The sequence below is a fragment of the Phascolarctos cinereus genome, unplaced genomic scaffold (genome assembly GCF_003287225.1).
Source record: "Phascolarctos cinereus isolate Bilbo 61053 unplaced genomic scaffold, phaCin_HiC Scaffold_2;HRSCAF=192, whole genome shotgun sequence".
In the NCBI taxonomy this organism is placed as follows: domain Eukaryota; kingdom Metazoa; phylum Chordata; class Mammalia; order Diprotodontia; family Phascolarctidae; genus Phascolarctos; species Phascolarctos cinereus.
The window spans coordinates 160,363,355-160,389,491 of NW_027555625.1; the positions used below are offsets into that span (position 1 = coordinate 160,363,355).

Consider the following 26,137-nt stretch of genomic DNA (forward strand, 5'->3'; position numbering starts at 1 on the left):
GCTGTACACAGACCCTCTCCATTTCTGATCCTGTAACCAGGAGATGAATAAGCAAGTCTTTCTCTCTATGGGATGGGAAGGCCAAATCCAGCCACAGGAAGTTTGAGGTTTTACATGTATGCCTTTCAATGGAGTTACCAAATGCTTGCTTTCAACATAGCTCCTTGGTGGGACTAGTTCAACTTCCACAAAACAAGCCACACAATGGCCCAATATTCCAGGCAGATTTTCCAGGCTAGACCTCCTCTCCAACTCCCAGAGGACTTTAAGAAGGATTGGTCATCTCAGAGACTGTTCTGGACAAATTCCCCATGGATCAGAAGGCATGAATTGAAGATTGTTAGAGCTAGAAGGACTCTGTACTATACACTATAGTGGGATTCAGAAGAAGCATTTGGACATAGTTTCTGCCTGCAACAAGCTTACAGTCTAGTTAGGGAAAACTAATAGGTATAAGGATGACTGTAAAATAAGAAGACAGATTTACATTGATAAAGCATGAAAATCACATGAAAAAAATAACTAATGCTTACAAGTGCCTGGCTTACCCCCTTCATTCTGGAGCTGAAGAAACTAAGGCTCAGTACTCTATCTTCTTACTGGTTAATTTGATTATATCAACAATGTATTTTAGGCCCTGTATGAAAGACCTTTCCCTCTAGGAGTTTACACTCCCCCACTTTCCCTGAGTCACTGCCCCAAATCAGATGTCTCCGATTGCTCCTTACTACCTATAGAATAAAACTCCTTAGCCTGGCACTCAAGGCCTTCCGCTACCTGGACTCAACTTACTTTTTCCGCCTTGTCTCCCATTTCTGTCCCTCCATGAGCCCTCCCCTCCCCTCCCCTCCAGACTCGTTTGTCTGTTCCTTTCTCCCTACATACGTTGCGGTTCTGAGTCTTTGTTCTCACCTTACCTTCTTCTCTCCAGTTAGGCCACTCTTACCCAAGTTCTGTAAAGTTTTCCAAAATCATTCTAGCCTATGGTGCTCTCTCTCCCTTTTTTGACCTCCTGTGGCACTTATTGTCTGCATCACTTAGTGCTGGGATCATTGATTATGTTTCCATGTTCGACTTGGGGAATTTACCTTATAACTTTTGTCATCATAATCCATGTGTTTCCTTTCTCCCCAACTAGGCTGAAAATTTCTTTAGGGAAGGGACCATCTTAACATATATCTTCAGCAGTTTTGTAGCTCAGTGCCCTACATAGTAAGTGCTCAAGAAGTATGTGCTGAGAGAGTGATTCTAAAGAGTTAAGGAGAAGGAAGAAGGTCCATATGGTTGAACCTACACTCTATAATGAAAATAATTGTGGTGTTTACTCAAGTAGCTTGAAAGTGAATATAACCCATCCCCAAAACTCAACTGCTAGATGGTGCAGCCGATAGAGCACTGGCTTGGGATGATCAGGAAGGCTCAACTTCATGAGCTCAAATCTGGCCTTAGACACTTACTAACTGTGTGACTCTGGGCAAGTCACTTAATCCCGTTTGCCTCAGTTCCTCATTTATAAAATGAGCTGGAGAAGGAAATGGCAAACTACTCCAGTATCTTTGCCAAGAAAACTCCAAAATGGGGAGAGTTGGACACGACTGAAAAAGAACAACAAATCTGAACTAATGGGAGAACTTCAGAATCTCAGTGTTGTTAGAAGGGGCGTCAGAGGTTACCTAGTCTGACCCATACCTGAGCAAGAGTCTCCTCTACATACCCACACGAGGTCATCCCATTCCTGCTTGAAGACCTCCAATGAAGGAGAACATACTACCTCAGGAGGGCAGCCCATTCACTTTTGGACACTTCTAATAATCAAGAAATTTTCCTTACCTAAAGCCTAATTTTGCCCAGGCTTAATCTGCAGCTTCTACCCATTGCTCCTAATTCTGTCCTTTAGGGAACAAACAGAACCTTCTTGTATGTGACAGACCTTCAAATATTTGCAGACAGTTATCATTGCACCACCTTTCTAAATCCAACTGGCTGGCTGCTTTTTACAGATGTTGTTAACAGTGGTCCTGAGCCCAAATATTCACACTGAGATAATGCTAACAACATGTCAGCTTTCCCCAAGATTATCTAAGGAGCAAAGGAGAGAAAATCCTCTCTCTTCTGCCCATCTCCTGAATTCTCTTTAACAGAAGGATCAGATTTTAAGACTATCTTGAAGGACTAAGTTGCTTCAATTGACATATTGCTGGATATATATATATACACACACACACACAAACACACACATAACGTATGTATGTATGGGGTGTGTGTGTGTGTGTGTGTGTGTGTGTGTGTGTGTCCATAAAGAAAGTAGACATATAGTGGGACAAAAATCTTTATTTCAAAGTTAAAATCTATGCTTTTGTTGACATGTCTGGTGCTTTCAGATTTAAAGTAGGAATATGAAGAGGACTGCGTCCCTGGGGCCAGTGGTCTCATGCCATCGGTAAAGCCATTTCTTTCTACGGCTTCAGCAATGGTACAAGGCTTATGTAGATGGGGGTGGGGGCCAGGGGTGAAAAGCTTACACTTGTAGTATGTCCACAGGTGAAATAAATGTGTGCCTATGTGGTGTTATTTAAAGGTCTGTGAAGGCCCTGCTAAATAATATCTTCCCTTCTGGTACCTGAAATTCTACTTTCCTTATTCTTTCACTTTAAGAATGATCTTGTGGGGACAGCTAGGCAGCGCAGTGGATAGAGCTCCTGCCTTAGAGTCAGGAGGACCTGAGTTCAAATCCAACCTCAGACACTTGATAACTGTGTGACCCTGGGCAAGTCACTTAACCCCAACTGCTTCACCAAAAAACAAAATAAAAAATAAAAAGAGAGAGAAAAAAGAATGATTTTCTGTCAGACCTCTGTAACATAGCTATTCATAACACTGAAAGGATGGAAAAAGAGGGAGAAAAAAGAACATGGATTCATGCAAAAGCAAAACTTTACCTGCTTCATAATTTTGCTTAAGGTTAGAAAAAAAATCATTGTCAACTTCAAATCAGGCACATTCAAGGGCCACTGATATACTAAATTACAGAGGTTAAATTCATTTTCAGTGACTTCCAACTTGGCTCATGGTAATTTTGTATTGCAGTACTTATTTGTCCCAAGAACTCTATGGCCTATTATTTGCTTTTATAAATCAGATGAATTAATACTAATTTTGTTTTCTGAAATTTAGGTATGACTTGAAAAAAAGCAGGCCATGCTTAGAAGCAGAGAATTCTAAACTTCTTGGAAGCAAGACACTTGATTTTTGATTCATTTCCCAATCCACCAATTTTCCCCTACTCTTAACTCAAGTGTCTTTCCCTCACCTCTCCCCCAAAAGATACTACTAAAATGCTACTGTGATTCACAGTTACTCCCTCTACTGATACAGATTGCAATCCCTTGCACTGTGGGCAAGCAAATTGATTGTCTGGTGGCCAGCCTTCTAGTAATAAGCACCAACTAATTTGTCTGGCTGATCCCAGATGACAAACACCCAGTCCATTGTTTTCCCATCCTCAAAGCCTTTCCAGCTCTATAGCATCTTCCAGAGTTTGTATTCTACTGGTATAGCCTCTGAGAATGCTGGGTCATCTCTATACCACAGTAAAGCATTGAGGCAGGACTTGAATGGAGGATATTTTATAAAGAAAATGGAAATCAACTTTGGTTTGTTATTTTCATAATATCTTACCTTGAAATAACAAGAACTATCCTGAGGAAATGGCATTATCCAGTTGGTGATGGCTACTTGCCCAGAGTCTTGGCAAACTCCTGATAGTACTATTGGGATACTACTGTCTTTAGTTAAGTCCTTTCTGTAAGGATGGAAGAGTCTAACAAATGAGTAAACAGCCTTTAGGTTAGATATGGAGCAGTTAGTGTTGTTTAAGTGTTGTCTGTCTTAAGGTATTTGAATACTAAATGCATCTGCTTAAGTACATATTGACTCCTCCATTAGAATGTGAGCTTCTCCAGAGCACAGTGCATGTTTTTTACTTTTCTTTATAACTCTAGCATTTTGCATAGTGCCTGGTACATAGTAAGCACTTAATAAATTGCTTGCTGATTGACTAATACAAACCCAGGCTGAAATGCCCCTAGTCAAACCTTTATTTAAATGGACCCTTAGAGATACCATAGCAAATCAGTGAAACAGACTGGAAGGTTTCCCTGCTAAATAGTTTCTAACGTATAAAAACAGCAAAGGCTTCCATTAGGAGAGTAGGGATGGAGAGAAGGGGAAAGAAAAAAAACTGAATGAGTGAAAAGGAATTAGAGAAAGAGAGACAATTAATTACCTTATCAAAACCATAGCCCATTAATATGATTGCGAGGTCTTTATCAACTCCATCCACAAAGGCAACGCATTTCTCTCCCATAGGCTCACCAAGAAAGGTTCTTAACTTGGTTGATATGTAGTTGGTCATTCTCTGTAACATCAAAGACATTAGAAGAAAGGTAAAAAGGAACAAGGCCGTGAGCAAGCCTCCACAGCACTATTAAAAATTGCTGATCTAGAATTTGGTAAAATAGCAGACAGGTTGTCACATCCATAGACACTGAAAATGAGTAAAAGGAAGGGAATGCAGTTATCCCTTCCACATCGCGACTTTCCCCATTGTAGCTTTGATAAATTGTGGGTCAGCATAAGAAATTAAATGGGAAGTTTTGGGAGGTTTTACGGAAGGCACAGATGACACGCGAAAGCCAGCAGACAACACAAAAAAAGTTTAGAAACTCAGAAATACATAAAATTATATGTATAGTATTGTATAATATCAACATGTTTTATCTTTTAATACCATAACAATTCAGACTTCTTCTCTGGTAGGGAGAGCCAAAAAATTTCATGCAGATTTTCCAGATCACTGGGGCACTGCCAAGCCCTTAACCCCCGCCATGTTGAGACATACATGGAGACACAGGGAGCCTGGAGGCCATGAACTTGTTGCTCTTTTTTAATATCATCGGTAAATGTATTTCAATGTAATTTTGTTTCCTTTGTAATCCTATAGATTTAATTTTGTATAGTTGAAAACTCTACTCTGAGAAAAGTTAGTCTGGTGACTGCCAAAGGGGTCTATGACACAAAGTGAAGAATCCGTGGCTTTAGAGAAATACTCCAATGTTCTCAGCTAGCACCATACCCTCCCCTCTTTGCCTTTTACTTGCAAATCCCTTTCTCTTCTGTGTCCCTATAATTCACCATCACCTACACATCACCCACACACGCAACCTGTCTCTTCTCTCCCACCCCTAAATTTCTACATAAAACTTGATTTAGTGAGAGTTTCATAGTACTTCTCATATAAAAAGCACCGCTGAAGGTATGCACAAAACCCATTAGGAAGAGGAGGGTTTTTCTCGAATATTTGATTTTAGAAGCTAGGGCATCTAAAAGAGGAGACATACTCTGGAAAGACTAGCCACCAAGGTGTCATAAATTCTTATAGATGGAATCATCATAAGGCAGCATAGGTTATGTAATCAAGATAAATTTTGTATCCCTAATAAAAACATATTTCCAAGTTGAGTCCATTTCACATATCTCTTTAGCTCCCATATGTATCTTTAATTTTATCCTTGACATTGTTCTGCCTAAATGAAAATAAACATCAGCACCAGGTTTCTGATGTGTAGTGTAATATAGACAGACATCAAGAAGGATAAATAAACACACACATACACAAACATAAACACACAACATTTTGTGGAAACAAGAAATATGTATACATGTGCATGTGTGTGCTATAAAAATGTGCATACTCTTTGACCCAGTAATTGCACTTCTAGGGCTATATTCCAAAGAGATCATACAAATGGGAAAAGGACCCATATGTACAAAAATATTTATAGCAGCTCTTTCTGTGGTGGCAAAAAGTTGGAAATTGAGGGGATGCCCCTCAATTGGGGAATGGCTGAACAAGTTGTGGTATATGAATGTAATGGAATACTATTGTGCTATAAGAGAGATGAGCAAGCAGACTTCAGAAAAACCTGGAAAGACTTGAATGGACTGATGCTGAGTGAAGTGAGAAGAACCAGGAGAACATTATACAGAGTAATGGCAATATTGTGCAATGACCAACTTTGACAGGCTTAGCTCTTCTCAGTAATGCAAGGATCTAAGACATCTCCAAAAGTCTCATGATGGAAAATGCTGTCCACATCCAGAGAAAGAGCTGTGGAGTTTGAATGCAGATCGAAGCACACTATTTGCTCTTTTTTTTTTCCTTCTGTTTTGTTTTGTTTCCTCTTTCTTGTGGTTCCTCCTATTGGTTCTAATTCTTCTTTACAGCATGACTAATGTGAAAATATGTTTAATAGGAATGTGTATGTAGAGCCGATAGCAGATTGCATGCTGTCTTGGGGAGGGAGGCAGGAAGAGCAGGGGGGAAATTTAAAACTTAAAAGCTTATGGAAGTGATTGTTGAAAACTAAAAATAAATTAATTAATAAAAAAAGAAAATAAAAAATAAAAAGTTCTATGTGTTGTTGGAGTATGTGGCTGCCTACTTAAAGTGAATGAAGACCATCTAAAAGGTTTACATGGCTGAGAAGACCAACCCCTACCCATCTCCCTCAGTGTCTGAAATGTCCACCATTAGAAATAATTCTTTAGGTGAGGGGATTATGTCTCTGGAAAGGAATCTTGCTAAAATATAACTATGAACTGGTAAGAGTGACACATTGACATTAGCACCCATGTTGACATTATACCATAGCATGGAGTAGGGCCTTAAGGGGAGAGTGCATAGGACAGACACATTTTGATATCTGGATTCTGGAGAAAATGTCAATATCAGGGAGCAGAAGATTGATGAGGGGAAACAAAAGAATACCAAAATTTCCTTCCTTCATCATAATTTTCACAGAACTACAGAATTTGGGGGAGAGATGTCAATGAACATCTAGTCCAACCTATATCTGAAAAAAATCCTCATTGTGCCATTCTTGACAAGTGGTAATCCAGTCTGTGCTTGAAGACATCTAACAGGGAGGAATCCACTGGTTCCCAAGGCCTCTCCAATAGATTACCCAGGGATCTATGCTTGGCCTTGTGCCATATGAAATTTTTATCATTGTTTTGGGTAAAGGCATGGATGGCATACTCATCAAATTTGCAAATGGCACAGTTTGGAGGGATAGCTAACACACTGCATGATGAAGGCAGGATCCAAAAAGACCTTGATGGACTGGGGCATTGGAATGAATCTAATAAGCTGAAATTCAGTAGGGATGAAGTAGAGTCTTACACTCAGATGCAACAAATCAGCTTTGCCAATATGAGCATGGTTAGATTGTGGTTTGTCTGAAAAAGATTTGGAAATTTCCTGGATTGAAAGTTCAGAATGAATCAACAGGGTGATGTGGGAGTCAAAAATGTTAATGCAACCTTAGTCAGCATTAGAGAGGCACAGCTTCCAACAATAAGGAAGTGATAGATAATGTCACTGTACTCTGCCCTGGTCAAACCATATGTAAAGTATTATGTGATGTTCTGGACACCAGAATTTAAGAATGATACGGAAAAAAAGGATGTCCTAAAGAGAACAACCAGGATGAGGAAGGGCCTTGAATCAGTATTATGTGGAGGATCAATTGAACAAACAGTTTAGTCAATAGAACACTCAGTGTCAAGTGTCTGAGAAACATCCTGTCAACCATCCTCCAAATAGCCACCGAAAGGATTTTCCTAAAATACGGGTTTGACCATGTCACCATCCTTACTCAATGGGACCCATTATTCCTCTGGCACTAAAAGCTCTACACAACTTTGATTCAGTCTACCTTTTCAGACTTATTGCATATTACTCCCTTCTATGAACTCATGTTTCAGTCAAACTGGCATTATGGAATTCTACTTTTTGACTCCATGTTTTTGCATTTGCTGTCCCCCATGCCTGGAATACATCCACTTCTGCCTCTTGGAATCCCGGGCTTTCTTTGAGACTCAGCTCAAGCACTACTTTCTATTCTAGGGACTTTCTTGATACCGCTCTCCCTCCGCCTGCTGCTAGTTAGTACCTCCTCTGCCAAGGTTACTTTGAATTGGTTTTATACATGATGTGGAGTATGGCACTTGAACTCACTCTTTTTTTTCCCCCTGAGCTGGCTCATTCACCCAAACTGTATTAACTCTAGTGGGTCAGAGATCCCTATAGGGGATGGCCATGCTCCTACCCTAGTAGGGGTAACCCTGGTAGGTGGAATACTCTCCTACTCCCCACAGCAGCAGGTCCCAAGTTCCTCCAACAAATTTATTCCCATATGACAAAGTCCAAGATGACATCATTAACCTTTATTAGAGATATTTGCTAAAGAGAAGGCAAAGCAAAAAGAGTTCCAAATATAACACTCCATAAAGCTAGGTCATACTCTCTTATCAATGCATATAGCATCCAGGAAGGAGAGTGGGCACAAATTTATAAAACCATACTAACAAGGCACATTAGTAGAGGACATAGATGTCTGGGGCAAGTAACAACTCTAGACCCCATGCCTTCATGTCCTTGGTCTTTCTCAGAGATGGTCTGCACCACAATTCACTGATGGCCAGTCATCTTCTCAATTTTTTTGCCTATTATTTGGCAGGATTGTTTCTCTGCTGGGTGCTACACTCAAGCTACTTCTTTTCTAGTCTGCCAAGGCAATGTTAATCTCTTCCAGCCACAACAGAAATCTTAACCCTGGAAACTGCAGAGTTTTCCAAGTTTGCTCCAATGGATGGACTCTGACACAATATTATATTATTTCATTATATTAGTTCCCCTAAGCCAGAGATCTCTAGAGTATTTTCAGGTTCACTCTCTTGATTGGGCTCTGATGGATTTCTACCAGCAAAGTAGTAGATGGTACTGTGGGGAAGGGGAAAGGCAGAGTATTTCCTCCTCTCCTCAGCCTTTTTTTCCCCATGAAGTAACACTTTTTCCCCCCTAATCAACTTCTCCAAACTGCAAAGCCTTTTCTCCAACAGGCAATTTCCAAGCAGCAAAGGTCTTGGTATAATCCAGGTCTAAGGTTGCTTCTCGGACTGAGATCTGAGGATTCTTCTCAGACCAACTTAGTCATTTGTTATTGTCCTCTTGGAGATCTGGTATTGACCAATCTACTATTTCAGAGTAGGGTCTCTTGGGGAAATGACTCATCTTTATCTCATAGTGAAAAACTAAAACCCACATTTCTGTCAGCCAAGCCACAAAGAGGCAACATAGTTATCCCATAGTCACAAAATAGCTCTAGGTGTCATTGCTTCTCAACTCTCAGTCTTAGAGTCCTCCTGCTAGTTATTTGTAAATTGGACTCTGAGAAACAAGACATTTCAACCATCTTTACTCAATTACTGTCTTTTCTCTATAAGATTGGTTTTTTTTCAGTGTTTCTCACATAGCTGTCTTACTAGTTTATGCCTCTTTTCAATCAGTAAGACTATCCCAATCAGAAAAGAGAATTACCTCACATATTCATACTTATATATGTGCAAATTTTCTCTTATTAGAATGTGGGGTCCTTGAGGTTAGGAACTGTTTCAGTTTTGTCTTTGAAACCTTCAGCAGTGAGATTAGCACCTGCATAGCTTAATATACGTTTGCCAATGACTAATTGGTTGGTTTATATGATGGAGGATAGACTTATTCTTTGTTTGCCCACAGAGGGCACAAACAGGAGCCATGCATAGAAATCGATGAGGCAAATTTAGGCTTGATATCACGAAAATCCTATCAACAATTAATGCTGTTCAGAAGGGGGAAGGGCTTTCTCAAGAGGCTAAATAAACACTTACGTATAGTATAATGAGCATTCCTTTCAATGGGTCAGATTATATGATAGTGAGGCCCCTTCCAGGTGTCAAATTCTATGATTCTGTACTCCACTTTGGATAACTCTAATTGTGAGGAAGTTGTTTTGTTTGTTTTCCCCCCTGATATCAAGCTGAAATTTACTTTCTGCAGTTTTTACTGTTTGTTCCTGGTTTTGCCCTTTGAGGCCAAAACAGAATAAACCTAATTCCTCTTCCATATAACAACCCTTCAAATACTTGAAGATGGTTATCAAGTTCCGCCTGAGTCTTCCCTTCTCCGAACTAAACCTACTCAGTTCCTTAAACTGATTCTTCTATTGAAAGCCTTTAACCTGGTTGCCCTCTTCTAAACGCTCTCCAGTTTATCAACATCTTTTCTTTATCTGTGGTGCCCAGCATAGAACACAACAATTCAGATGTGGTCTGACTATAACAGGGTACAGTGGGACTATCACCTCCCTATTTCTGGAAGCTGGGTCCCTGCACCCTTTTAATGAAGCCCAAGATTGCATTAGCATTTTTTTCCCACCACATCATATTGCTAACTCATAGTGAACATGTAGTCCATGAAAACCCCCAAATCTTTTTCAGACAAACTGCTGCCTAATCATTAATTCTACTGGTAAAGCTGATTTTTTTTTTTTGCACATAAGGGTAAGGCTTTATATTTATTCCTATTGTATTTCATCTATTAGACTCAGTCCATATAGCTCTAACCTAGAGAAATCTTTTGTTTAGATATTATTCTAGGTAATGCCACTGTTAGCTGTCTGTCTTCCGACCTCATCATTATGCTAGTTGCTGGGTGTACTGAAACTGCTCTCTCCAAAGTTAATTACTAAGATCTCTCTTAATTATCAAACCTAATGGCTTTTCTCACAGTCCTTTCATGTAGAATCTTTCATGACACCACAGGAATTTGACAATGGTAACACCTCCTCTTAGTCACTCCTTTCCTCCTCCCTCAGTTTTTATGACGTTGCTTTCTTCTGCTTCTCTTCCCACCTGTCTAACTATACCTCAGTACCTTTGCTGGACCATTTCCTATGCATAAGTTTACCTCAGGGCTTTGTCCTGGTCACTCTTTTCTTCTCTCTATTCTCATGAACTTTTGTGGATTCAGTCATTATTTCTATGCAGATAACTCAATATATCCAGCCCTAGTCTCTCTCCTGAACACATTGTACATCTCCAATTGCCTATTGGCTACTTCAAACTGAATGTGTCCCATAAGCATCTCAAACTCAGTATGTCCAAAACTGAACTCATTATATCTTCCCCCAAATCTCTCCTCTTTCTGAACTTCCCTATTCCTATTGAGGTAGGACATCACCATCCTTCTAATTATCCAGGATCACAACATTGGAATCATCCTTAATTCCTCACTCTCACATGAGGGGGGTCCCTCACGTCCAAGCAGTTGCCAACACTCAATCTCCAAACCTCTTTCGTCTTTCTCCTCTCCTCTCACACAGTCACCATTTTAATTGACCCCTCACCTAAAGTATTAGCAAATCATTTAGCTTCTTTGAATCTGTTTGCTTGGCCATAAAATAGAGTTGATAATCCACATTTCAGAAGGTTTAAAGGAAAATGTGTTGCAAAGCTAAACTGCTACAAAAATATGTTATTTTTAAGTATGAGAAAGTACTTTGAAAAATGTTATTCATTATGCAAATGTGAGCTGTTTTTATGTTCCACTAAAGGTCTAGGGGAGTCAGAAAGACCTACTTTTGAGGCCTGCATCTTTTTGCCTACAGGCCATATGATCATGGATAGGTCATTTAACTTGTAAGAACTTCAGGAAACTCTCAAAGACCAAGTGGCTAAGAAGAGGCCATATGCATTAGTAGGAAAAGTTCCTCGCTGGGAGCTCCCTACACGTCCTGAAAAGAAAAAATTGGTTTTTATATCATGGTTAGATCATAGCATATAAACAAGTCTCAGGAAATATCAAACTGGTAAACCAAATATGCCAACAAACAACAAAAACACTGGTAATATTTTCCTAAACCCAGTCTTTTCATCTTATCAATAGATCTGGTTTCAAGAATCACTTCTTACACTTAATAGTTGTATGGACATGGACAAGTCACTTAACTGTCCCCACCTTCAGTTTCCTTATCTGCAAAATGAGGATAATAATAGGCATAGTACTTAACTCACAGGATTGTTGTGAAGCTCAGGGGAAATTATGTCTGTACAGGGCTTTTTAAAAAATCTTAAAGCCCTATGTCAGCTATTATATTGGTATTTGTTAGAGTTATCTCTTCCTACTCTGAACATTTGGGATTTTTTACTACCTCTATGATAGCTCTGAAAGGCACCTAATGCTCTGATAATGCTGCAAAAGTGATCCACCTAGTTCTTCCACCACTAGGTTACTCCAGCTAGACCAGGCAGCATTCCTATTTTTTCCCCCCATTTACAAAGGGATATTTATGGCAAGGATATAGCAAGAATAAAATTATAAAAATTACCCCCAATGCTTCTGGGGACACATTGTCCTCCCTTATTATATCTCAGTCTCTGGAGAGAGTGGGTTCAAACCTAGCTTAGTTCCTTCATAACACTGGTCCCACCCAAGTTCATATCCAAAGGAGGCATCCCTGACGTCACTCCTTGCTGCTTGAAGCCTTGTGGGCTACCTGTAAAATCAAGATTTTGGGATGCCAAGACATTGTGACAGTATCCCCATTCTTAGAATTTACCTGAGTTCTTACTTTTCTCTCCTATATCCCCCCCTTCAGAGCTCTATTCTCTAAATAAAATAGGATTAATCTAACATAGGATTAGTCTATGTTAACAGGTGATAACACATTAATGTCATCCTAGATAAAGGAAGGGAATAAGCATGGTGCTAAGCATTTTACTAATATTATCTCATTTGATCCTCATTACAACCCTGTAAGGTAGGTACTATTATTATCCTCAGTTTACAGTCTAGGAAACTGAGGCAGGTAGAGGTTGAATGATTTGCCTAGGGTCACACAGGTAGTAAGTATCTGAAGCCAGATTTGAACTCTTCCTTGACTCCAGGCTCAGTGCTCTATCTACTAACTTCCTCAAGATAAGATTTTTTTATATTTTAACAGTGACCTTCCAAGGTTATGTCTTAACCAAACAGCAATAAAAACAAAAACAACAGCTAGCATTTATATAGAGTTTTAAAGTTTGCAATGTGCTTTACATATACAGGTAGATCTGGATTTACATAAGTGGGCCATTCTGCAGACCTCTACTTAAAGCAATTTTTAAGTAATACAAATTTGTCCCTACCCATCTACTTCACTTAGCCTCTATAACAAAGGGATAAACAAAATAATACCTTTATGCAAGTCATAAAATATACTAAAATGCAGACATATTAAATATTGTAACATGATAATAGAATTATGAAATGGAAGGTAAAGGTAATGATAAAGTATGAAGGTAAAGGTAATGATAAAGTATGCACAGTATTGTAAAGGACATCTATGTGGCTCAGTGGATAGAGTGCCAGGCTTGGAGTCAGAAAGACTCATCTTCCTGAGTTCAAACCGGGCCTTGGACACTTACTAGCTGTGTGACCCTGAGCAAGTCACTTAACCCTGCTTGTCTCAGTTTCCTCATCTGTGAAATAAGCTGGAGAAGGGAATAGCAAACCACTCCAGTATCTCTGCCAAGAAAATCCCAAATGGGGTCTTCAAGAGTCAGCTATTGAATAACAACAATGCGCAGTACTGTACAGTGAAGTTAATATAGGTGTGCAATAAGTTGCCGCTTCCCCGGCCACTGCACTCAGGCTTTATCACTGGAGGCTGGCTGCACAACTTTGTTTATGAAGCTATCTAGAGAAGTTTGGACAGGTGCTCTCTTTTTTAACTTGTATATCCGACAATAACAAGCAACAATATCCTCAACTAGTCTTTGAACCTTTAAAAATCTTAAAGTATTTGGATCCATCTTTTCAATATAAGAAAAAAAATTGCTTAAATGATGAAATGCTTCTGCCAACTGTTTCGTTGTGAACCTTTTTGGCTAGACCTCGGTTTGGAAGCTCCCCCCTCCCTTTCTTCTTCTGCCATCTCTGCAGCTAGTGGCTCCACCAATTCCCCAATCCATAGTTCTTCTCCATGATACTCAATCACCTCCCCCACATCATTCTCATTTTTTGAAATGCAGATTTCTTTCAGAATCCTTTATATAAAGTGAAATTTGAGTAATGCAAACATACTTAAAGCTAGAAGTGTCTGTATTATCTCATTTGATCCTCACAACAAACAACCTGATGAGGTATATGTTATTACTTACATCTGCATTTTGCCCAGGATTTCACATCTAGAAAAGTTACAGACAGGATTTCAACCCAAGTTTCCTTGACTTTTTGTGTAACACTCAATCCATTATACTACCTTGCTACCTCAAATGACTGAAATTAATTATGGGAATTTCCTGTACAATGGCACATGAATAGGCCAGTGGGTTAGTTTCCACTGCGCTCCCAGTCACACCATTAGGTGGAGGTGGCTACCTATTGTGGCCACACCTTTTTCTTGTACTTGACTGTACTGCTGCATGGGCAGTAGGAGGTCTAAGAAGCTAAACCAAATTGGATAAATGAACTAATGCCTGCTTCACATTCAGATCATCTGACTCAGCAGAAGGAAGGCCCTGCCCACACTGCAAGGGGCTCCAAAATGAACAGAAGCCATCTCAGAGCTCAGTCTGTTATGATTTCCCTTGGCCTTCTTCAGGTGACCTATTTTATTCTTCCCTTCCTATTTGATTCAAGCAAGGAAAGCGCTAAGCATGGCATTAAAGATTAAGCAAGGAGATCATGTAGAACAGAGGAATTAATTGTGGGGAAAACAAGCCACTCAGAAGCTGATTTGGAGGAAAACAGTGGTTTGGTCATTGGCATGTCTGAGTTCATCTGGAAAGGATGAGCAGTGAAAGCTGGGACTCATACTGGCTAAGAACTTAATTAAGCAGCCCACCAAGCAGTGCAGATTAAGGAAGCAAAAAATCATCAGTCTACTGCTACTGGACTAAAATGCTTAATATAGACTTCTCTCTACCCTCCCCATTCCCTCTCCCCACTACTGTACTCCTCCCCCACTTTCCCCAACATGCAGGAAAGGGAACTTAAATCTCTGGGGCATATTTTCCCCTTTGTTCTTGTTCTGTTCTTCCTTGCTCTCCTAAGAAGGAAGTGCAAGACTGGGGGTCTCTACCAAGGTCAATGTGACTCTTCTGGATGTTTGCAAAGAAGGATGCTTGTGTTGTGAAGGTGTAATTGGATAGTTATTTCCTTCCTTCATTCAATAAACATTGTTTTCTGTTTATTGGACAGAGAGACAAAAGTTCAGTTTTAGTTTTTCTTTTCAAGGTCAGAGTACACAATATTAACTTCCTAGTTTTCTTGCTGATTCACACACAGCATGGCAGCTTAGTGAGTTCTCTGTAGCCAGAGCAGCTAAATAGTTTCTTCCTTCTGATTGAGTGTATGCAGGGGGAGCATATGTGTGTATGAGGCGGGGGGGGGGGGGGGGGGGGCTGGAAGGTGGCAGGGAGTGCAAGCAAGCTGTGGTCCAGGTGCAGGTGCTAGCCCATCTGTGGACAAGGTCCCCCCTCCAGATTCAGGAAATAGAAATCTTTCAAAACCATTCGGATGGCTGGCTGGCTTCAGAGAAACATGATCAACAGTGGGGGACAGCCCAAGAAAATGGTGTTTCATTGTCATCCCCAGAATTCTGCCACGTCTGAGCCCCGTTCTCAAATGAATGTCCAATGAGTAACAATTGACATTCCACCTCTCACCTTGGGCCATTTTCCTGGAATTCCTTTATTCCTTATTTCGCTCTTAAAGTCCCGCTAAAATCCCACCTTCTACGGGAAACCTTTCCCAATTTCTCTTAATTCTAGCCCTTCCTTGTGCTGATTATTTCCCATTATGCTGTATATAGCTCATCTGTAGTTATTTGCATGTTGTCTCTCCCATTAGATTGTGAGCTCTTTGAGGGCAGGGACTATCTTTTCCCCCTCCTTTCTATCCCCAGCACAGTGCCTACTGTATATACGATACAATAAACATTTATTAAATACCTACTATATTCCAGGTGCTAGCAGACAAGCACCATGGCCAGCACATAGTAGGTGTTCAATAAATATTTATCGATTGTGATGCAAATTTCAGGAAAAAAACATTAAAGGGTTAAAGAAAGATTTCCAATGGGGCACTGAGTAATTTTTTTTAAGGGGGTGCTGTTCTTCACACACGTTATCATATTTAAGCCTCACAGCAGTGCTTTAAATTGGGTATTACATTGAGCATGTCACTTAACTTCCTTGGGCCTCTGTTTCCTCAACTATAAAATGAAGTATTTGGGCTAGATGGGCTCTGAGGGCCTTTCCAGTTCTAGAGCTATGATCCTATGATCCCATTTTGTAGATAAGAAAACTGAGGCTCAGAGAGATCTCAAGGAATTTTCCTATGGCCACACAACTATTAAGTGTCACAGTGAGATGTGAACATTTTCCTGGCTCTGAGTGCAGCATTTTAACCCCTTACATAACATGTAGCCTCTTGCAGCATGGTGAATTAGAGTACCAGACTTGGTACTACCAAAGACTTGGGTTCAAATCTTGCTGCAGACTATAATAACTGTGTAATCCTGGGTTAGTTACTTGCCCTCTCAGCCTCAGTTTCCTCCTCTGTAAAATGAGGCTATTAGTAGCTGCTCCCTTCTAGGGTTGTTGTGAAGATCAAATAAGATAAGGTACAAACAGGCTTTATAAACCTTAAGATACTGAATCTTCTGAGTTAAACACTGGGGATACAAATACAAATAAAAACAAAGACGCTCCCTGCCCTCTAGAAGCATACTAATGGGGGAAGATAATACACAGAAGGAAGCTGAAAAGTGAGGGTAGAAGGAACCCGGCTGGGTGTTGGAGAGATTCAAAGCATACTTCCCCCAGGCTGGAAGTGCAGCCTTACTCCCAGGCCTTGTCTCACTACTGATCAGCAGGGTAGGCTTGACCTGCTCTGTTTCTGATTTGGTTCTCCCCTAGGCATCCTGATGGCGGCTCCCTTCTCCCTGGGAGTGGCCTCATTAAGGCAAACACTGGATGATCAGCTTCGCCACTGCAGCTCAGAACTCCTGAGCGCAGATGAGTCAGCCTCTGCCTTACAGGTGGCAGGGATTATAAGCATTTGCCCAAAAGCCTCTTATAGCTTCTTTTAAAGTGTCTGATTTTTTAATAACCTTTAGCGATTTCCTGCATTACAGCAGGCCTAATCTACCCATTCTAATATATGTCCATCTTTAAGCAAACAAGCCAATGCTCATATATGGGGGTGGGGGGGGTGGGGATAAACTTTGTGCAAGTGGAAAGATGATTATATGACCTGACCTAACCAGAGCTGCAACTGTCGCTCAGTGAGAACTCCATTGGGTGTCCATATCTTTTTTTCAGCTAAGTCTTTGACTTTAAGTTCAACCCTCTTTCCTAATTCCATCTTTTGTTTTTCTTCCGGTTCTTCATTAATTAAAAAATTTATAGAGTTTTACAGTTAGAACGGAAGACAAACTCCTTGGGGCAGCTAGGTTGTACAGTGAATGGAGTGCTAGGCTTCAAGGCAGGATGACTTCTCTTCATTGAGTTCAAATCAGGCCTCAGACACTTAATAGTTGTGTGATCCTGTGTAAGTCATTAAATCCTGTTTGCCTCAGTTTCCTCATCTGTAAAATGACTAGAGATGGAAACGGCAAACCACTCCAGAATCTTTGCCAAGAAAACCCCAAATAGGGTCACCAAGAGTTGGACACAACTGAAAATGAACTGGACAACAACATAAAATCTTTAGACTATAGACCAATCTCATCTAGCACAAGTTTCTTATTTTGTGGAATTGGTTCACTTTCAACCCTGAACCTGGTCTCCTAGAAAAATAGCTTCTCCAAAAGAAACTTATATTCCTCCTTTTTTTCCTCCTTGCTCCTCACCATTTATTCAGAAAAGAGAAACACCAGCTAAAGAATCTGTTTCCTTAAATATTGGTTGGGATTTTTTAAGTTGGCTCAGTTAGAGGCATCATATTTCTAATATACAACAAATGTGACTGAAAAAAATAAAGTGTGATTTCTACTCTCTTCCTTCAGAGTTGCTCTTATTAATAAGACTGCTCACATTTTTTGTAGCACTTTACAATTTACAAAATACTTCTTCACAATAACCTTGTGGGGTGGGTAGAACTAATGTCCCCACATATGGCTGCAGGTGAGAAAGCGAAAGCCAAGAGATTTGCCCCTTGTTACACAGCTAGTAAATGGAGGGGCCAGAACTTGGACTCAGGATTGGGTCCATAACTTCCAGCCCACGATTCTTTCCACTGCATGAGAGGCCACATGATATAGCGCAGGAAGAGCTAGACTCAGGGTAAAGGGAGACTTGGGGCTCAAGAGGATCAGCGCTTCACCCAGGTCACATAGACACTCAATAACTGTCTGACCCGGCTAAAGCACTGAACCTCTTAAAGCCTCTGTTTCCTTATCTGTAAAATGGGCATAACAGCTCTGACCTCTTGGTATCAAATGAAATTGTTTGTAAAGCCCTTCAAAAACCCTAAAGCACAGTTGCTGTTGTGCCACTCCCTTCCTTTCTTGGTCCTTTGTGTGGATGGAGCTCCTCAGGCTTATCTCTTCATCTCAATACCTAAGATATCTAGAATTCTGGAGTTAGGAAAGACTTTCCAACCCACTCATTTTATAGGTGAGGAAACCCCTGAACTTCAGGCAGGTAGTTTGCCCAAGTTCACACTGGGGGTTAGTGGTAGAGATGGGAATCAGCATCCAGAGCAATGCTTCTTGCTCTCTCCAGCTCCTTCCTCCTCTCTCTGACCTAATCAATCGATCAATCAATAAGCATGTTATTATTGCCATTTATTAAAAGCTCAGTATGGGTCAGGTGCTGTGCTAAGCATTTGATAATTATTTCATTTGATCCTCATAACGCTAGGTGCTATTATTATTCCCATTTTACAGACAAAGAAACAGGCAGACAGCAGTGAAATAACTTTGAACTCAGGTCTTCCTGACTCCAGATTTGGTGTTCTCTCCACTGCACCACCTAAGTAGCCTAAGTGGCCGCTATGGGCTAGGCCAGGGGTGGGGAACCTTCAGTCTCAAGACCACATACTGAATTCAAACTTCACAGAACAAATCGCCTTAATAAAAGGATTGGTTCTGTAAAACTTGAACTCAGTCAAAAGGCCACACCCAAGGACCTAGAAAACCACACGTGGCCTGAAGGCCACAGTTCCCCACCTCAGCAATGGGCATTGTGCTAAGCACTAGGGATAGAAAAACAAAACGAAATGATCTTTGCTCACAAGCAGCTTACATTTTAGTAGGGGAGGCAACATATGAGTCAGCACAAGCTGCCTATTGACAAATGTTTTCCAGCAGCCGAACTTCAAACCATAAAGGTCCAATGCAAATTGCTTTCCTGTGTGTAAAAAGGACACTTGGTTGCAAGAGACTGTTTTGGCTTGGTCTGGAGTTTTTGGGGTTTTTTTGTTTGTTTGTTTTTAAGACACCACGTCTGCCCTTCTTTTCTGATTGGGCACTGCCAGGGATTCCTCTGATTCTGGAAACAATATTCCCAGTAACCTTCTTTCTACAGAATCTTAAGAATTGGAGGGGGCATCGGAAGAGATCACAGAGATCAACAAATCCAGCCCTCTTTTATTTAATGGAAAGAGCTGGAAGCAGTGGGTGGAAAAAATAGAGAGATTAGTTTCAACTTTAAAAAGAAAAACTTCCTAATAATTAAAGTTACCCAGAGTGGAATGAGCTACCTCAAGAGGTGTTAAGTTCTCCAACACTGATGGGCTTCAAGCAGAAGCTGAAGGGTACAGAGGGGATGCCCATTCAGGAATGGGTTGGACTAGGTGACCTTTGAGGTCCTTCCCATCGCCAAGATTCTGTGATTCCAGCTCCTACCTCAAGCATGAATCCCCTTTAAGGAGTGAAGGAGCATGTCATATGTTAAAGAGAATACCCAGTTTGGATGGAAGAGCCTTGGTTTTATAACCTTGATCTGCTCCTTAACAGCTAACACAACACTAGGCAAGACACTCCTGACAAGTGGTCATGCAGCTTCTGCTTATGGGCCTCCAGGGATGAGGAATTTTTTTCCCCCCCAAAGTAACCCATTTATTTTTAGAGATATCTAATTGTTTAGGCCATTTTTCTTTATGTTGGACAGAAATCTGCCTTCTTGTAGCTTTTTCCTATTTATTGGTCCCAGGTTCGCCCTGAGACTAAGCAGAAAAAAGCATGCTCTTTCTTCTGCATGAAAATCTTTTGAAGACAGTTAACGGGTTCCCTCCCCCCTTAAGCCTTCTCTCAGATGACAATAATGACCATGTGTATCTCTATGATGCTTTAAGATTCACCAAGTACTTTCCCTATAACAACTCTATAAAGTAGGTAGTTATGATTATTCCCATTTTATGAGTGAGACAGTTTCAGGAGGAGGAAGTAACTTGCTCCAGGTTGTGTAGTTAGTAAGCTCCACAGAAGGGCTATGAAACCAGGTCTCTTCCACGGGTCTCAAGCTGGCTACTCTCTAACAGATAAAATGGCCGTCCTTAGTTCCTTCAAACAATTCTTAGATGGCCTGGTTGCAGTCCTCTCACCATCATCTTTGTCCTTAGATCACTTCAAGCTCATCAAACGCCTTCCTAGAATGTGGCGCCCAGAACTTAACACAGTATTGTCTGACCAGTGAAATGAGAGGATCACTATCCTTGTTCTACACACTTCATTTCTATCAATGTAGCGTAATGTTTTGTTTTTCTCATTGCATTTTTGACTGATGTATATTAATTCTGTTGTCTGCTAAAATCTCAGAAAAAAGAACTGGGATCTAATCTCCACAGCCCTATCCCCAATATTTTAAATTCTCCTATACTTATTCTGTGATTTAAGGACACGGGCCTCCTTGCTGTTCCTCAACTACAACACTCACAATCTTGACTCTAGGTATTTTCATTGGCTGTCCCCCATGCCTGGGGCTCTCTCCCTTCCTATCTTTGCCTCTTGGCTTCCCTGGATGCCTTCAAGTCTTAGCTAAAGTCTCACCTTCTGCAAGAAGCCTTTCTAAAGGAAAACACTGTCCACATCCAGAGAAAAAATTATGGAGTCTGAATGCAGATTGAAGCATACTATTTGCTCTTTTTTTTCCCCTTCTTTCTCATGGTTTCTCCTATTGGTTCTAATTCTTCTTTACAACTTGACTAATGTGAAAATATGTTTAATATGAATGTACATGTAGAGCCTATATCAGATTGCATGCCATCAGGGGAGGGGGAGAAAATTTAAAACTCAAAAGCTTATGGAAGTGAATGTTGAAAACTAAAAATAAATTAGTTAATTTAAGAAAATAATTTGAAAAAAAAAAGAAACCTTAACTCCCTAACCTTAGGCCTTCCTTCTGAGACTACTTGCAATTTTTCCTATATAGATTTTATTTGTACCGTTGTCTCTCCCCCATTAGACTTCAAGATCCTTGAGATCAGGGACTGTGCTAAAAAAACAAGGCCTTTGTACCTATAGCCCTCAGCACTGTGCCAGGCACATACCAGGCACTAAATAAAATACTAATTGACTGGCTTACTCAACTCCAGAATGAGATTCATATTCATCCTTACTAAATTTAGTAGGCACAAGCAAGCTACCACACATTACAATGAAGGAAAAGCAGAGTGAAGAATGTTATCAAAGAAATACGAGTGAAGAAAATGGGGTTGTTACCTGTTGAGAGCAAGAGGTAGCCAAAGGACAGCCTGTGTCCTCCACTGATAGCCTCACAATGTCAAGACAAAAGCAGAGACTTATAGAAGGGAAGGGAATAAGCATTTATATAGCACCTATTATGTACCAGGCACTATGCTAAATGCTCTATAATTATTATCTCATTTGATCCTGGAAGGTAGGTGCTATTATTATCCCCATTTTACAGTTGAAGAAACTAAGGCAGAGATTAAGTGACTTGCCCAGTATCTGAAGCCAGATTCAGTGACTGGCCTTCCTGACTCCAGGCCCAGCTCTAAATCTAAGGTACCTCTTGCTGCTGCCTCTAAGAAAAGGACATGGACAGTGGGTGTATAGCATGACAATCATGAATAGATTGTGAGCTACATTGCTGGAGGGAACATCTATAGGCATGAGATAATAAGCACAGATGAGTATATCTGAGTCAACTTAATTTTATTAGATTCAGTCTCATCCTTCCACTCAGTCAATATCTTTTTAAATCATTATTTTGTCATCCAATATATAAGCTGTCTTTCTTAGCATGCATCGCAGACACACCTGATACATATCCATCTTCTGATATCTGTGTTGTCTTCCAATGTACAGATAAAAATGTTGATCAGAACATGTCCAAAGACAGAAACTTTCAGTATTCTACTAGAGATATCTCTCCAGATTGACTGGGCATATTAATTGACATTATTTAAGCCATCAAATGCGATAATATTTGTAAAGTGCTTACACAGTGCCAGGAGCATAGTATGTGCTTTTTCAATTTCAATTCAATTCAATAAACATTTATTAAGTGCCCACTATGTGCAAAATACAAACAAAAAAAAGGAAGACGGTTTCAGCCCTCAAGGAGCTTACAATTGAATGGAGATGGAGACAATACATGGAAGGAAGCTAAAAGGGAGGGAAGGGACCCAGGGGTATGAAGTTTCCTGGAGTCAAAACCAAACAGATCTACTGATGGAAAATGGACAGTGACTTGGAATGTAGTGAACTCTCCATAAAGGAAGGCTTTTTGTAAGGAGTTTATTATTGCTTAACCCTCCAGCCTTCCGATTGCAGGGAGAAGTGACTGAGGAGGTGAGAAGGTGTTGAGTATCAAATTTGAGTCCATTAACATGGTAGTGAGATTTCAAGTGATGAGTTTATTGGGGGTTGTGGAGGAGGCAATGAAATTCTGTAGAGTCAAAACCAAGTAAAGCCACTGATGGAAAATGAAATGTATAACAAATATTTGTTCCCTTCCTCCCTCTTCCCTTTCCAAATTGAGTTTGGTACATTAATCAATTTTGAGTCCAGTTACAAGTATAGATTTTTAAAGCTAGAAGTGATGTTAGAGGTCCAACATACTTTGCCCAGCAAGATAGCATTATACAGAAAAAAAAAAAGAACACTGAATTTGGAGTCAGAGAACCTAGGGATATCTCCTAGTTCTCCCTATTTGATCTCTCTGAGTCTCATTTCCTCATCTGAAAATGAAGGGTCTATATGGTTTTTTTTCCTAGTACTCAACCTGATCCTTTGAAGTTACATGATTTGCCTGAGGGTTCATCTAGTCCATATTTCTTCATCTTGTCTGCAAAGATATGGAGAAAATTTTGAAGGAAAAAAACTACCTTACTGAAATTCATCTATGCTATACCTATGGCATTTCCTCCTCCCATTAGTTTAGTAACGCTGTCAAAAAAGAGCAGGGTCTTTTTGATTGCCTGACTGAGGGATTGACTGATTAAGCTTTGGAGCGATTGTATGTCATAGGCAAGACCCCAGGGAGTTTGAGCAGGTAGATAATTTTTCATAAGCCCAGGAATAATGGCCAAATTTTGTCTGCTTGATAGGTCTTTCCTTTAGTGTTCCTGGGAGAAACATCTTCAAGAACAGGTAATAAGAATGAGTGAGCCTGGGCACAAAGACTATAACAAAAATGACTCAAGGAATTATCTTCTTCTTACCTTCCACCAGTAAGACACAGGCTAGAGAGAGATGATTATTGTTTGGAATAGGCTGGGTTCAAGATTAACCAGGGTGTGCCTGGAACCAGCAGCAGGGGCAAAGTGGGACCAACAGGTGTTAGGATCATACACTTAAAAAAAAATGTCCAATGCCTTTTATTTTTACCAGTCATTTCTGGAAATGCTCCCCTCCTTCCAAGAATTGAAGCTTTTTAATTTGAAAGAGAAAAACAGTTAAGTAAAAGCACCTTTTATGTGGTGTGATCACTTGGACACCCTTTATCACATTCTGCCCTGGAAAGACCTGCTTTTGTGTTGAGAAAGAAGCAGTTATATTTCATATTCTCATTTTCATTTTTTATAGTTACTCAGAATTTGGCTTCCTTTTAGTGATTGTTTCATCTACATTATTTTAGTCATTGTGAAAATGATACTGCTCTCCTGGTTTTCTTTATTTTACTTCTCATCAGTTCATATAAATCCTCCCGTGTTTATCTGAATTCCTTATATCCTACTGCATAGTAATATTCCATTACAGTCATACCACATTTCCCAATTGGTGAGTATCCAGTTTACTTGCAGTTCTCTACTGCCACAAAAAATGTTGGAATGAATATTTTGACATATAATGTCAAGATGGCAAGATGAAGGGAGTGGGAGTGCTGGTAGATCTGTTGTGTCTCCTGTATGAGCAGAAGGAGGAAAAGAGGATAGATGGGACAAAAGAACTTATGCAACCTCAGTGAGGGGAAGACCCTTTGGAAGGAAGAATAATCAAAGGTTTTTCTATATAGGGAATGAGAGCAACTGCCCAGCAAGAGATATTATCAATTCAATTGGGATAAATTGGGGCACATTTGCTGAAATTTTAAATTCCTTGAAGTGAGAAATTTGATGTGAGATTCAGATCAAAAGAGAAATTGGATTCATTTGGAAATGTCTCAAGGGAGGGAGGGACATTTGTGGCAGTTCCCCAGAGTTGTCCTAGGTTAAAGATTTCATTTATTCTCTGCCAGAGTGGATCAGCGGATACAAGAGGTACTGTACCTTGGTTAAAAAGACTTAGTGACGTGTGAACAGTCCAAGTAAAAGTGTTAGGTCTGTTTGACATTTGCGCTGGAGAATATGGATGAAACAGACGGGTGGCTAGGGGAATCTGGGGTCAAACAGATTTCATGTTCTTTTTAGGAACAGAGAAGAATTGTTGCTGGGCTGGGGGGCAGTCAAAGACGTGGAGTGGATGTGGTGCAAGAAACCACAAGAGTGAGGGAATGCTTAGTCAAAAACGATGTGCCCCCGCCTTGGAGGACAAGGAAGGGCTTTCTGAAAGAGAGGAATTGTGTGTAACCTGGTCCGGAAGCACAAACTGCCCAAGATCACAAGTGGGTTAAGGGGATGTAAGCGCAGCTGGGATAGTTTTGAAGGACCAGAATAACATGCAGAGAGAAATGAAAGAACTAAGCTTGGCAACATTTGCTCAAATGAAAACTACAAAGTTAACTAGAGTGGTCAAAGAGGGGGAAGGTAATAAAATACAATTAGAAGGAGAAGGTGGAGAGGAAGACAAATAAGATGGAATTTGTATTTTACATCCCATAGAATGTAAGCTCTTTGAGGTCAGGGGCTGTTTTGTTTCTGAGTCTTTGCATTCCCAATGCCTAACAGCACTGTGTATAGCGCATATTAGGCATTTGATAAATTCCTGTCGATTGATTATTTGATGGTAGTAGAAAAATCAAGAGAAAAGTAGAAGGTAGCTGGAGAAGCTTTCTCCTTTTTAAGGAAAGAAACATGCATTTATTAAGCACCTACTATTTCCCTGGCACTTTGCTAAGCCTGTTATAATATTATCTCATTTGATCCTCACAACAACCCTGGGAGATAGTGCTATCATTTTCATCATTTTACAGTTGAGGAAACTGAAGTAGACAGAAGTTAAGTGACTTGTCCAGGGTCATGCAACTATGAAGAGTCTTTTTCTGTAAAACTTGGACTCAATCAAAAGGCTGCACCCAAGGACTTGGAAAATCCCATGTGGCCTCAAGGCTGCAGGTTCCCCACCACCGGTCTAGTAGGATTCTAAGGGAAGATGAATTGGAGAAACAAAAGCACAGATTTCAGACCTAAAAGATTATCTAGTACAGGCCTCTCACTTTTCAGATGGGGAAACTGAAGCCCAGAGAGGCCAAGTGAGGGCACTTCACTTGGGCATTTGCCCAAGGTCTCACATTGCTAGTAGAACCAGGACTTGAATGAATGTTTCTGACCCCAAACAGACCTGACTCTTTCCACCATACCACAGTGCTGCCTCCCAAGGGAAGGAGAAGTTGAGTTTGTGGTCTTTATCAGGAACTGGGGTGGAAACTGAATATGGGCTTTGGTTTTTTTGATGGCAGGTGAGGGAAGGATTACAAACATGAAACAGATCAAAAAAAAAAAAAGATTGACAGTAAATGTGTGAACATCAATAAACTTTAGTTCAATAAACTCCAGTAGTTCCCTATTGCCTCCAAGATCAAGTAGGAGATCCTGTCTTTGGCATTCAAGCCTTCTATAATCTACCCACCTCCTACCTTT

General features: G+C 40.3%; 1 protein-coding gene across 2 annotated transcripts in view; it reads right to left on the bottom strand.

Moving 5' to 3' along the window:
• BANF2 (BANF family member 2) overlaps positions 1 to 26,137 on the bottom strand; it is a 36,930-nt gene that overhangs the window by 2,341 nt on the left and 8,452 nt on the right. Inside the window, exons 1-2 of one of the 2 annotated variants that reach the window (XM_020984942.2) lie at positions 19,177 to 19,282; positions 4,286 to 4,417 (exon numbers count right to left, since the gene is read on the bottom strand). In XM_020984942.2, coding sequence (XP_020840601.1) covers positions 4,286 to 4,414 — 129 coding nt within the window. In that variant the 5' untranslated portion in view covers positions 4,415 to 4,417; positions 19,177 to 19,282. Of the gene's footprint in view, positions 1 to 4,285; positions 4,418 to 19,176; positions 19,283 to 26,137 lie in introns of those variants that run through there. The other variant, XM_020984939.2, reaches the window with a different exon arrangement.